Source organism: Panthera tigris, chromosome D2 (assembly GCF_018350195.1).
Source record: "Panthera tigris isolate Pti1 chromosome D2, P.tigris_Pti1_mat1.1, whole genome shotgun sequence".
NCBI classification, from domain to species: Eukaryota; Metazoa; Chordata; class Mammalia; order Carnivora; family Felidae; genus Panthera; species Panthera tigris.
In genome coordinates, this window is record NC_056670.1 from 32433927 (window position 1) to 32448409 (window position 14483).

Here is a 14483-nt window from a genome sequence, read left to right on the forward strand (position 1 = left end):
ATGTCTCCAATACCCTATTTATTGCTTTAAAAAAAATTCATAATACAACATGAATTAGACTGTTCTGATAATTATTTTAAGGTCAAAAAAATGTCTGGACCAAACTTATTTAAAACTTAGTCTGGTAAAAAGAAAAGAGTGTTTCCTAATGCAAACACTGTGCTTCCAGCATAGGGACTAAAAATCCATCTAAACATCTGCCATCGATTTTCTTTCTTTTTAATTTTTAATTTATTATTATTATTTTTTAATGTTTATTTGCCTTTGAGACAGAGAGAGATAGAGCGCGAGCGGGGGAGGGGGAGAGAGCAAGGGAGACACAGAATCTGAAGCGGGCTCCAGGCTCCAAGCTGTCAGCACAGAGCCTGATGTGGGGCTCGAACTCACAAGTCATGAGATCATGACCTGAGCTACAGTCGGCCGCCCAACCCGAGCCATCCAGGCGCCCCTAAACACCTGCCATCAATTTTCTGAAATTATAATTTCCAACAGATATGAGCTGGGTACTAAGCACTGTAAAAGTTGTCTCTGGGAGAGAACATTGTCCTCTGTCACTTTCCGTTAGTGATGAGTCTTCCCTCATAACTGAGGAAACAACTGCTGTGTAGGGACAGGAACATTTTTAGTGCCAGGTCAGGTTCCTTGGTCATGGCCACATGGTAATCATTGTCCACTGGAAAGGGTATTGGCTGGAAATGAGAAGATCTGGCATTGTGGGGTGTGTGTATATGTAGGTGATCTTTAAGAGGTATGCCTTTTAGCTGATTTCTGCTTCAGTTTGTCCATCCCACACCCTGGCAAAACCCCAGAGACTGATTCAGTTCTGCCATCTGCTCCTTCCTGCACCAGGTGCAGCTGGTGTGGAAAGGTATCAGAGAGCAGTGTTGACTACTGCACCACTACAAACTCATGGTCTCCAATCGCAATGCTGCTCAAAAAATGCTCAATCATCTCTCCCTGAGTTCTCTAATAATCTTAGTATCAGTCTTTCAGCTTCTTTGCTTGCTCCTTCCCAAACTGTTTTCCACAAAGTGGCCAGAGTCCTTTATTTAAACCTGCACACAACCATGTCATTTGACTGCTCACAGCCCTTTATTATTTTTTTTTTAATTTTTTATTTATTTATTTTTTTTAACGTTTATTTTATTTTTGAGACAGAGAGAGACAGAGCATGAACGGGGAAGGGGCAGAGAGAGAGGGAGACACAGAATCGGAAGCAGGCTCCAGGCTCTGAGCCATCAGCCCAGAGCCCGACGCGGGGCTCGAACTCACGGACCATGAGATCGTGACCTGAGCCGAAGTCGGACGCTTAACCGACTGAGCCACCCAGGCGCCCCCGCTCACAGCCCTTTAAAGAGCTTCCCATTCCACCAAACTCGTTCCATGCATATGTGGGCCCCCATCTCCCTTTCAAACCTCACCTCAGGCCACTCTCCTCCTTGCTAGTATATGCTCCAACCACAACAGTCCCCTTTTGGTGCCTCACATGCTAGACCTTTGTGTTTTCTGTTACGGACTGAATGTGTGCCTCCCAAAATTTCTACATTGAAGCCTTAACCCCCGTTATGGCCGTATTAGGAGGTGGGGCCTCTAAGCAAATAATTAAGGTTAAATGAGGCTATAAGGGCGGGGCCTTGAACGGACAGGATTAGTGTTCTTATAAGAAGATGCATCAGAGAGCTGGTGTACATGTGTGCTCTTGTGCTCCTGCTCTCTGGTTTTCTCTCTTACCTTGCCAACAACCAAGGAAAGGCCATGTGAGGATATAGCCAGAAGGTGGCTGTCTGAAGGACAGGAAGAGAGCCCTCACTAGAAATTTAATTTGTTGCACTTTGATCATGGACTTCTAACCTCCAGAACTGCGAGAAAAGAAATTTCTACTGGTGAAGCCACCCAGTCTGTGGTGTTTTGTTGTAGCAGCCCAAGCAGACTAATAATATACTGCCTTAGAGTTTTTAACATATTCTAGTTCCTTCTTTCTGGAGCCCCCCTCTTCCATCTTCCTCATTTTCTTCCTCTTTCTGCTTCCTTACTTCCCATTCTAATATGCCCTCCAATCTAATAAAACAGCTCTCCCAAAAGTTATTAATTATTACCATTTTACCAAAGCCAATGGATGTTTATCCTCTTAGTTTACTGGACCCTCTCTGTCCCATGTGACACCCCCCGTCCCCCGCCCCCAGTCCCTGAACCCTCTACTTCCTTGGCTTTGATTGCACCACCTTCTCTAACCATTTCCTTCCTGTGCTGTTTATATGTTAGTGTTCCACTTGATTTTGTCTCTGGCCAAAAAAAGACAGTTCTTTTCTGTATAATACAGAAAATTCCTTGGGCAATCTCATGGTTTTAACTTGAATAGTGTGTTGGTAATTCCCAAACCTATCTCAGTCATCTGAAGTAGATCTGAATATCCAAGTGCCTGCTACTCATCTCTAATTGGATAGTCCACAGGTGTCTTATATTCAAGATATCTATAACTAAAGTCTTTATCTTCCTCTGTAAACCAGTCTCTCTTTTTAATTCCTCAGTCTTAGTTCATGGTGCCACCCTTTGTGTGAACAAGAAACCTAGGGGGTTGTTCTGGACTCGCCCTTATTCCTCGCCCGCTGCTTTTTTTTTTTTCTTCAAGTACAAGAGATGAATTAGTTACAGTATTTGCTTCATGACACTCTCATTTTGTTGGTACCCGTGCTAGTACCTTCCCACAGTTCCTTCTCTTCCTGTAAACAGAGACACCCACCTTTCCCTCCTTGAAGTGCTTCTTGAGCTGCTTCTGCATGGCGGTCAGCTTCTTGGACTGTACCCCGCTGTAGGCCAGCAGCATGCCACCAAACTGCCTCTCGGTAATTTTCCCATCCACCGGGTCATGGCGCTCAAACTGGGAGGGAAACAGAAAGAGTGTTCTTGGGATCAAATGCAAAGTCTTTTGACATGGAATGTGGAATAAGCAACTGCGTTGGATGGCAGAAAATAGTTGATGGTTGCCAAGACTGCATTTTTGAACTATAATTTTCACTAAGATTTGAAAAATTAATCAGAAACAGAAGATCTGGGTTCTTATTCCAGCTTTGCACTATTTATGACTTCGGGAAAGTCACCCAACTACTCTGGGCTTCGGTTTCTTCACGGATAAGACGGAGCTGCCGTGACACCTCATGGACCTTACAGAGCAGGAGCGTCCAATGTTAAAACTCCATTCCAATTCATGAGTAATATTATCGGTGATAAGTGCTCTATGGGTGGGTCATCCATGTCCCTGTTACTCAGTGATAACTTGAAAGCTAATTATTCCCTCCCAGTATTTATTATAATCAGTAGGCAATTACAAAGGAGGGGAATCCTCCCCCAGGACTCAAGCTAGAGAAGACCGTCTACCTGTCACAGACTTAGAGGAATAGCAACTAGCTATGGAGCAGATGGGACGAGATTGAAGGAATGCAGCAAACACTGACTCTCAAATGCCCCTGCCCTTTGGGTAATGAGTGCAGTCTCCCAGGAAGTGGTAGGGGACGCCAGCAGAAGCTCACTGAGCCCTTGGACAGGAAGACTAGCACTGAGCGCTGGAGGTGAGGGACAGGTAAGGAGGTGCTCTGAGACATGGCAAAAATGCCAGGAACTAGAAGTTAATGACGGATGTCTATGGAAGTCACAGACACAAAACTCCTAAATAACTTTCACGAAACCTGCAATTACATGCTGCTAGAAATGAATGAGAATGGGAACATGATAAATAAAACTTGGAAGATATGGCCAAAGGTGATCTTCCAATTGCCTGAAATGTCCTCATAAAATTTTAGTTTGCCTTATCAAAAAAGAAGAGAAAATCCTAATGCACAAAATTAGAAATGACAAATTGTACGCAACCAAAAATACACATTGAAGATGAATTCATTTTATAATTTTATAAATTAAAAAATAATTTGATAAATTAAGAATTGGAGGATTTTAAGAAAAATACTAACTATCCCCCCCACCGCCACAATTGAGTCAAGAAGTAGAAAATCTGAACAGGCCAAGAAAAAAAAAACCTCTGAAAAAAAGCTAATTATTATAAATTTGATCAACTGTACATCCATAAAGTCATATCAGTTCCTCAATCTGTAATATATTCACACCTTTAAGGATTTCAAAGAAAAGCAATGCATTTTCAGGTTTTCCCCAAAATGGTAATCAAATGCTAGGCCGTCAACAGAGCTTGAAAAAAATTTATGGTGTGGGATACCTTTATTAGACATGCTTATTTATCACAAAACTACTGAAAAATCATTAAATATATTTAAATATGCAGATGGAAAGGTTAAGCATAAAGGACTTCTAGCTAATTTCAGAAATATCTGAAAAACTAAGATTTTCATTTAAAAATGGAGACAGAAAAGTTATTTCTGTGCCAGCTGCACTGGCTAGCGATACTTACAAATGCATAAAGAACAATATGGCTAACAGTGGGCCCAGAAACCAGAAAGCAAAACAATTTGAAGATGGTAAAAATATCCCCATAGTTTTATTGGAAGATAAGTTACCAGGAAACTTTAAGATTCTCATGTGGCAGGGCATAATCCTGTTCTCATAAGAGGGGTATAGAAAGACGTAAGACACTAAGTAAGGTCACGTCAACAAACATTTCCTGAATGTCTACTAGTTATCTAGCACTGTGTTAGTCATTATGGACTGCAGGACAGAAGAAGATTCAGTTTCTGCCCTCAATATGTGACACAAAATAAGGAAGCATGTAGTCAAGAGTGAATTTCTCTTTCAATTCTCATTTCCTCAGTTAGCTTGGTAAGTTGTTTATACATTCATATCCTCACTCGTGGGACTGTATCAGTGAGCAGGACACAGAAACTACATTTTAGCAACAACAACATTTACCGAGCACTACTATGGGCCAGGAACTTCACCCATGTATTCCTTCATCTAATCACTTCAAAACACTAGAGCAGATATTATCAGCTCCAGTTTCGGGATAAGAAAACCAAGGCAACAGGAAGTTCCATGTGGCAGAGCTGGGACTCAAACTCAGCTCTGTTAGGATCCAAAGACTTTATCTCAGTATCACACCGTTTCATCATTCTAAGCAATATACGAATCCATTCTATGGGACAGCACTGCATTGTTTTGGATAAACTAATACAACCATGGGGCTTAGTCACATTTAAGTGAGAAGTAAAACTATTTCCAAAGAAATCGACATCATCAGTGTTAAGTGAAGGCCTCTTTTTTAAACTCAATTACTAGGGGTGCCTGGGTGGCTTAGTCAGTTAAGCATCTGACTTCAGCTCAGGTCATGATCTTACTGCTCGTGGGTTCAAACCTCACGCTGGGCTCTGTGCTGACAGCTCAGAGCCTGGAGCCTGCTTCAGATTCTGTCTCCATCTCTCTGCCCTTCCTCTGCTGGTGCTCTGTTTCTCTCTCTCTCAAATAAAAAATAAAACAAACAAAAAATAAACTCAACTACTCAATCCTTCATTTCTTGTTACCCCATCACTTCTACAGAGCTGATTAATTTTTTGATTAATTTTTGAAAATATCAAAAGTTTTCAGGATTCAATTTAAGTTTGATTTATGGTTCAATTTACTATCCTGAAACAACATGGAAGACTGATAACATTTTTGCAAATTGGAGTACTTTCTACAATGTGTAAATTAGATCCTCAATGAAAGGTGACACTGGGCAGGAGCTGGAGATGCACAGGTGATCGACAGGCTTCAAGAGGTGAGTAAGGGAAACACAGCTGTGGCCCCTGCTCCCCCAGGCAGGCTTTACCAATTTAGATGCTCACTGTACCTCTATCTGTGAGATTTCACAGCGATGGAGAAACTCCACCTATCTGAATTAGAGGAGTCTGAAGCTGTATCCTATGAGACAGACTCAAGGGTGAAATGCTTGCTGTTCACAAGGCTGGCAGCAGTGGCAGCTTGTTCCAGGCAAGCTGTATTCGTCTGCTCTCCACAGGGGCACAAAGCCTCACCTCTGTGATTTTCAAAGACAATAAAGACAATTTCCAGTAGAGGTTTCCAAGGAACAGTTCCAATGCTCAAATTAGACTTTTTATTAATGTTCTTTGGAAAACTCAGACTTGACTTTGGGCAGTAGGTTCTATTATTATATTACTGTTATTATTTTTATGTGGCTGGAACTTGAAAGGAAATAGAAACTGTAAAATTCTGCTCCGGGAAGTATGGCCTACTACAAAGTTACTACCTCCTCTGTAATTTCATTTGGGGCAGCACCTCTCCTTTTAGGTTTTTAGGCTCTTCTGAGGCAACACTGCCTTATTTCTGAGGTCTTAAACACAGCTGGAAGAGGTGGGGGACAGCAGTTTCTCTTTACATACAAAACTGCTAATGGGAACTGGCTTGAACTAATGTGCTATTCATTCGACATTTATTAGCTGAGGACCTCCTATGTTGAGGCTAGGGAACTTCAAGGGCAGTTTCTCAAGGACCTTCACTGGGGCTACGTTTTTAAGAGCTACAGTTAGATATCACATGGCTCTAGGGATGAAGGGTGTATCTTAAGTCTATAAAATCCTGTGGATGTAACTCCTGGAGCACAGCGTGCTTGTAATTCCCCAGGTCATGAGACTGTCTTTGGGGAAAGATATAGGTTATTACAAAATTATCACAATGTAGAGAGCTTCCAATTGTGTATTTGGAAGCAATTCAAATGACTAGCTTGCATTTTACTTGGTCAAACATTGATACAGCCTCTTATGTTGCACTTCAATGATAAGAAATTCCAATCTATTTGCTCCCGCAGCACAGAATGTGTGCGTTCCATCACACCATCCACCATTTGCTTTGTTTTTCTGTCTAGGAAGTCTTCTCTTCTGTAGCCACTGCCACTTTCCCAAAAGGATACAAGCTGTTGGCTCCCTTTTGTTCCCCAGGGGGTTGCAAAGAGGGGCCAAAGGAGAGGAGCCAAAAAACTGTCCACAAGATTTTTCCTGGCTTTCTTTTCATATTGTGCCTCTTGTTCCCACTGCTGCCCCGTGTTGAGAGAAGGAATAGCTTTTTGGAAGGACAGATGGTCTATATACATCTAGATGAAATGATTTAAGGAATATGGGAAGCCAGAAAGAGAAGAAAACATGTATTATGAACAAAGGCCAAAAAAAAAAAGATTTTTAAAGATTATAAAAGGAAAAAGAAATCAGTATCTGTAAGTGGATCTTGATTTATTAAAGACTTCCGAGGTTAATATATTCCAACAAATGTAAACTTCAACCTTGTTCTCTTTCACACAATTATCTTTCAGGAGATTTTGTCTATATCATAGAGTAAATCCTGCCTTTATACAAGTATTTCAGAATGATAATTTTCTTGATAGGCTTTTTCTAGTTTCTGAGCTGCATAATGCAAGTAATACAGAGTAATCTCAAGCCACTGGGCTGAACACATCTATTTTTTTCAACATGACAGTGTTTGTCTTTTTTTTTTTTTTTTTAAGTCATCTATACCCAATGTGGGGTTCGAACTCTGACCCTGAGTTCAAGAGTCACATGTTCTACTGACTGAGCCAGCCAGGCATCTCTTTTGAGATCTTCACCATGCCACTGCTGCTCCCACCAGGAGTCTGAGGACAACTGTCTGTTAGGCCCACGGAAAGGAAGAACAATTACAGGCAATGTTCTCTACTGCAAACCCACTTAGTGACCATGACGTTCACACTTCATCGTTTGAATGGGAAATCCGTAAGTACAGTTGGCAGGGAACATCAGAGAGCCCCAGGTCAAATTGCCTGGAGCCTGAATTTTCTTGATCATTAAAGATAAGATGCATCTTCACTGTCAACACTTATATATATACTTGTCTTTTGGCTAACTGGCAAGGTGAGGAAGAAGTCCACAATTTGGAATGGAGGCAACATGGTTCAGCATCCTCAGCAAGGGCCAAAACAATCCTTAGAGTCTAGGACCATGAGATTATGTATTACCAAACTAAACTGCTGAACTTTTCTACTTCAAAACCAAGGATACTATCCATTAATTTTTTTTTTTTTTAAGTTCAGGGTGATCAAATGAAGTGACTAAGCAACATGAGTATCAATCACATAGACCAGAAGAAGGTTAACTTTCAGTCTGATAGTCAAAACCAAGAAGATAATAAGACCGATGCATAAACTTATTACAGAATAATAAAAATCAGGGTATACTTGACTGAGAGTGTTGGGGAAAAACATTTTAGATCTGGAACGAGGGGTTTCAAGATAAGTTTTGGCTTTATTTGACAAAAAGTAATATACTAAAGTGACTAAGAACAAGGGTTTTAGAATCAGCAAGGCCTGGATCCAAATCCCGCCTTGAACCTATACTTGTTGCTGTGACTTTAGGTAAATGGCTTATTCCCTCTAACGCTTCAAAATCTTCCTACCCAAAAAAATGGAGATAATATTCACAACCTCAAAGTGTTGTAAGTATTAAATGAAATAACGTATGTAAAGAAATTAGCAGAGTTTGGTGCATAATTAGCATTCAGTAAATGTGGCAATTAATATTTTTATCACCATGATGCCACTTCCCAGGATAGTAAAAGCCTCAATTGATTATTCTGTCCTTAGTAGGTTTTATTTAAGTTCAATTATTATTTCTCACTGTTCTTTTCATAATTGCTTTTGGTCAGTCTTTGATTGCAGAATAATACTTTCACATTTGGAAAGCAGAAAAAGTAAATGCAACAAATTTTATTTATTATTCAATACATTAGAATGACTTCCAGATTAGATTGACTGAAGCAGAACACCACTTAACAAATCCTACATTCTGGTCATGTATGACCAGACAAAAAACTTGCATGAAGGATGTGCTTAATAAATACGTATTGAGTGAGGACAGACGAAACACCTGAAAACTAATTCACAACGCTGTCCTATTGTTGAGAGGATTTCCTATCTGAGGCCAGGGTTACCTTTCCATTTCTCCCTTAATGATATCTACTTCCATGATAGTGCTTTCCAGAAGAATACTCTTGAGAATGTTATTCATTATGGCTAATCAGTAACATATTTGAGTGATTACTACCTGGCAGATGCTGCCCTGGGAATTTATATAATCCTCACAACATTCTATAACAGGTGTTCCAGGGAAACATAGGTAGAGTATTTAAATAACTTGCCTGTACAGTTAATCTGGGGAGAAATTTCTGTCTGGCTTCCATCAGAACAGTTGATTTGCTCTTCACCATGAATCATGTTTCCCTTTTTATCCTGGTTACTGGAAGCTTAGAGTCAAATTTGTGGCCCACCTCTAATGAGAACAGGAAACTTTATCATTCATATGGTTCATAATAACCTTACTCCTGGCTTTCTCTTACCTTCTTCCTTTAACTTTCATTTCTCAGCAAGTTTTTTTTTTTTAATTTTTTTTAACGTTTTTATTTATTTTTGAGACAGAGAGAGACAGAGCATGAATGGGGGAGGGACAGAGAGAGAGGGAGACACAGAATCGGAAGCAGGCTCCAGGCTCGGAGCCATCAGCCCAGAGACTGACGCGGGGCTCGAACTCACAGACTGTGAGATCGTGACCTGAGCCGAAGTTGGACACTTAACCGACTGAGCCACCCAGGCGCCCCTCTCAGCAAGTTTTAATTAACTTTTGTCTCACTGAATGTATTTATTAAGGCCTTTAAAAATCCCTTCTAGGGGTTGCCTGGTTGATTCAGTCAGTAGAGCATGTGACTCTTGATCTTGGGGTCATGAGTTAGAGCCCCACATTGGGTATAGAGATTACTTAAATAAAATCTTTAACAAATCCTTTCTTAAACAAGGCAAGATATGAAAAATGGTGTTGGATATGTAGGTTGTTTTCAGTTTTGGGTTACAATAAATACCACCACTGGGATAAACTTTTCCTGCACTTATTTTTTCATTATTATTTTTGGATTGATCTCTAAAAATGGAATTATGAAATCAAACTCTATAAGCTTTTTAAAATGTATTATGAAATATTTGATATATACAAAATAATATACGTATAAATGTATATAATATGTGTCTAATATATATGTGTATAATGTATAATATGTGTATAACGTATAATATGTGTATATAAGATGTGTATAATGTATAATAATAAAACACCATGAACCTCCCACTTAACCTGAGAGAGGAAGCATTAGCACAACAGTTGAAGCTCATCCCCCTCCCCCCTGTAAGAGGTAATTACCATATGGAATTCTTTTTCTATCGCCTTGTTATTTTTTTTAGCTTAAAACACGTTTGTGTCCCTAAGCAATATATTGTTTATTTCTCCTTGTTTTTGAACTTCATTAAATCGTTTCATACTGATTGCATTCTTTCGTAATTTGCTTTTTTCAGTGTTAGATTTTTTTGTCCCAGTGTTATATTTCTAAGATTCATCGATGTTGATACATTTAAGTGTGCTTCTTTCAGTTTTACAGTTATAGATTTCTATTGTTTGAGGGTAACACTATTTACTTACCAGTTTTCCTATAAATGGGTATCTGAGTTATTGCCAGCTTTTTTGCTATTATGAACAAAGCTGTTATGAACATTCTTTTATTAGTGTCTTTGTGAAACGGGAATAAGAGTTCCTAGTCTAGAGTATGTATCTCGAATTGGAACTGCTGGCTTTTCAAGATAATATCCAATTATTCTTATATTTATTATAAAAATATTTATTTCTATATTTCTATATTATTATATTTTATCTTATTTTGGTCATATATTTTTAGTCTCCATATGTTATATACAATATGACAAAATATATTTTATATATTATTTATTATATATTTATTCTTATAAAATATCAAAGGAATCACCAATATGTTTATCAGCTATGTATAAGAGCTCCCACTGCTTCTCAACTTTACCAGCACTTGGTATTGTCAGACTTTTAGTATTTTGCCAACCTAGTGTGTCTAAAAGTGATTGGTATAAACTCTTTTTTTTTTTTAACATTTATTTATTTTTGAGAGAGAGAGAGAGCATGAATAGGGGAGGGTCAGAGAAAGAGGGAGACACAGAATCTGAAACAGGCTCCAGGCTCTGAGCTGTCAGCACAGAGCCCGAAGCGGGGCTTGAACCCACGGACCGGGAGATCATGACTTGAGCTGAAGTAGGACGCTTAACCAACTGAGCCACCCAGGTGCCCCTGGTATAAACTCTTTAAAGCTCTTGATTCATATTACCAAGTTAATTTCCAGGAAGATGTATCAATTTACAGTCCCAGTAGTATATGAGAATACCTATTTCTCATACACTTCACAATATCAAGTTTGATAATAAAAAATTCATCACTAGGGGAAAATAACTTATTTTAATTAATATTTTTTTGATTATTAGTGAGGTTGACCATTTTTATAACGTGTATTGGCCATTTCTATATCTTCCTTTGAATTTTTTGTTTATATTCTTTGCCTATATTTTGTAGAAATGCTCATATTTGTCTCATTAATTTATAAGATTAAAAATATTTGCCCTTTATTAATATAGTTTTAAGTTTGTTTTATGCATAAAAGTTCTTTTATTTTTTAAAGTTTATTTATTTTGGGGGGGGAGAGAGAGGGAGGGAGGGAGGGAGAGGGAGGGAGGGAGGAAGGGAGGGAGGGAGGGAGAGAGAGAGAGAGAGAGAAAGAGAGAGAGAGAAAGAGAGAGAGAGAGAGAATCTCCTGTCAGCACAGATGTCAGCACAGAGCCTGATTGATGCAGGGCTCAAACTCACAACCCATGAGATCATGACCTGAGCCGAAATCAAGAATTTGGATCTTAACTGAATGAGCCACCCAAGTGCCCCTACAAGTTTTTTGTTTTAATGCACAGAAGTTTTAAATCTTTATTGCAGTGAAATGCATGGATCTTTTCCTTTCTGAATTGTTTTTGCTGGTTTATATCTAGCAAATCTTTCCTTGTAAGATAAGAGGCTAATTAAGTACTGACTTATAGTTTCTTCATTAAAAAAAAAAAAAAAGAAAATATTAAAACATCTCTCAACACCAACCAAAGTGATTAAATCCTCAGAACAAAAAGGGAGATCATCAGCTAAGTTTGTATTAAAAGTCCTCCAGTCTGCTGACTTTGTAACTAGTCTGAATGTTTGGGAATTTAGACTAACTTGGGGTCATTTAAGCCTACTAACCTCCAGTAAATTCAGTCCAGTTAACTTCCTTTTTTTTGGTTTTTGTTTGTTTAAATTCCAAAGAAAAGTTCAATTCCAGTTCAATTCCAAAGAAAAGAAGGCATAAAAAGAACTAGTATACTTACTTGAAAAAATTCCTTAGTTTGTTAAAGAATAATTCATACTCTATCATTTAAAACAGGAAACATTTATATAGCATATATTATGTGCCAGATCCTGTTCTAAGTGCTTTCCATACACTAATTCACATGGCATTTTGATTTACACAAAATTTGTGTGGTTATTTTTCCTTCAGAAAGACTCCAATCAATATGAACAAATCTTAGACTTTGGCAAAATTAACTGCTATTTAATATCCCAATCAATCTATGAAGCTAATCTTTCCACATGGAATTATTATATAGGATTAGTCTCAAGTTACTGTTTCCTTTAGCATAACTCTTTCAGCAAGCAGATCTTATTATATCCAATTTCCGCTTTCAATAACCATTTTATTCTAAATCACAGTAACAGAAGAACAATCTGTCTTGTTAATATATTCCTTTGAGGGTTGAAGCCCAGCAGTATTCAGAGTTCAAGGGCATTCTTTTCATATGAGATCACAAGAGTTTTGGAGACAGAATCTGACTGTTGGAAAAAAATATAAAAGCTCCAATTTTAGGAGATAAGAGCCAAGGACTAATTGTGGTAGGAAAGCAAAGTGCTGTTTTCTTTCACTGCATGTCAGTTTTCCTCTGACTGCACCATTTCTGTAGCTAGCTCTCTGGGATCTACCGTCAAGGTGAAAATACAACGTTTTTCCTACTGTTTGTGCCCTAGTGTTGCTGACAGCATGTCAGCATTCAGAAGAGAGTTAGAGATTTAGCTTGTTGATTACTTGACACTTCACACGAACACTAGACAAGGCTTGATGTGCTGACTTTACCTAAAGGTGTGGCAAACTGTGGAGGGCAGCCGCCAGTGTGAAAAGCTTTTAAAAAAAGATGGTAATTAAGATATGCAATGTACTTTGGGCTTGGTGTATTCATAGTTGGTCACTTCTTCATCATAGTAGGAGACTGAATAGAGAAAAATAAGTCTCAGGGTGGCTGGGTGCCACTGGGTGGCTCAGTCGGTTAAGCATCCGACTTTGGCTCAGGTCATGATCTCACAGTTTGTGGGGTCGAGCTCCACGTCGGGCTCTGTGCTGACAACTCGGAGCCTGGAGACTGCTTCGGATTCTGTGTCTCCCTGTCTCTCTACCTCTCCCCTGCTTGTGCTCTGTCTCTTTCTGTCTCTCAAAAATAAGTAAACATTAAAAAAAAATTAAAAAAAAAAAAAAAAGAAAAAGAAGTCTCAGTAAAATACTAGTAAACCAAAACTAGCAACATATAAAAAGGGTTATACACTATGACCAAGTGGAATTTATGCCATAAATGAAAGGGTAGTTTAACACCTGAAAATCAATTAATGTAATAAATCATATCAATAGAATAAAAATAAAAAAGTATATGGTCAAAAAAAGAAAAAAGTAAACAAATTAAAAACCAAATAAAATATTTTTTAATAGCAATCTTGGGGAGACAGGCACAAATATCTTTGTGTTACCATTTTCATATGGGGATCTGGGTAATTTCTCCCCTTATTATATGAGAGAAAACTCTCTAGGTCAGTAGGCAGTAATCACTGGCAAATAATCAGAATATCAAAACTCGCATAACAGAGGCAAGAAGGATATTAATTTTTAGTGGGCCCCAGCATGGTGTAAATTAGCCATCAACTCACTAAAATATGCAACATGTTCCCCAAGCTGTGATCATGTGCCTGATGCTTTTTCACAGCAATAAAATACAAACATAAAAGACTTTCTATAGCAAGGAGAATCCAATCAGTTTCAGACCTTCTGTATTCCAGAGAAGGCTTTTATCAGCTGTGAAAGGACTTGGAATCCCTCATTGCTCCAGAGAAAGACTTGCTTTATGCTGAGCATTTGGGCTTTTCTTTATGTTATTTTCCTTGCCTGGGATGTTGCCCCCTTATCTAAGTACACAAACCCTGTCCTCTCTTGAACTTAACATCTCTTCAAGGCCCTACTGATTATTCCAAAACACACTCAACTTTCCTGAGTCTTCTGAGCTCCTACAATAGGTAAGGTCTAGATCCCATAGAGAGTATGCTTTGCATTATATTACCCCCCCCCCCCTTTTTTTTTTCAGAGTGGGGATAAGGGCAGAGGGAGAGAGGGAATCTTAAGCAGGCTCCACACTCAGCATGGAGCTGGATGCAGGGCTTGATCCCACAACAGTGAGATCATGACCTGAGCCAAAATCAAGAATTGTTAGATACTGAGCCGACTCAGCCACCCCAGGCACCCCATCCTTTATTTTTTAAAAAGTCTATATCTCTCTC

General features: G+C 38.8%; 1 protein-coding gene across 8 annotated transcripts in view; it reads right to left on the reverse strand.

The window, feature by feature from the left end:
• The window catches only part of MICU1 (mitochondrial calcium uptake 1), a 246943-nt gene that overhangs the window by 34636 nt on the left and 197824 nt on the right, over window positions 1-14483 (reverse strand). For all 8 annotated transcript variants that reach the window (XM_042960435.1, XM_042960438.1, XM_042960433.1 and 5 more), the window contains one exon: window positions 2741-2878. In XM_042960435.1, coding sequence (XP_042816369.1) covers window positions 2741-2878 — 138 coding nt within the window. The remainder of the gene's footprint in view (window positions 1-2740; window positions 2879-14483) is intronic.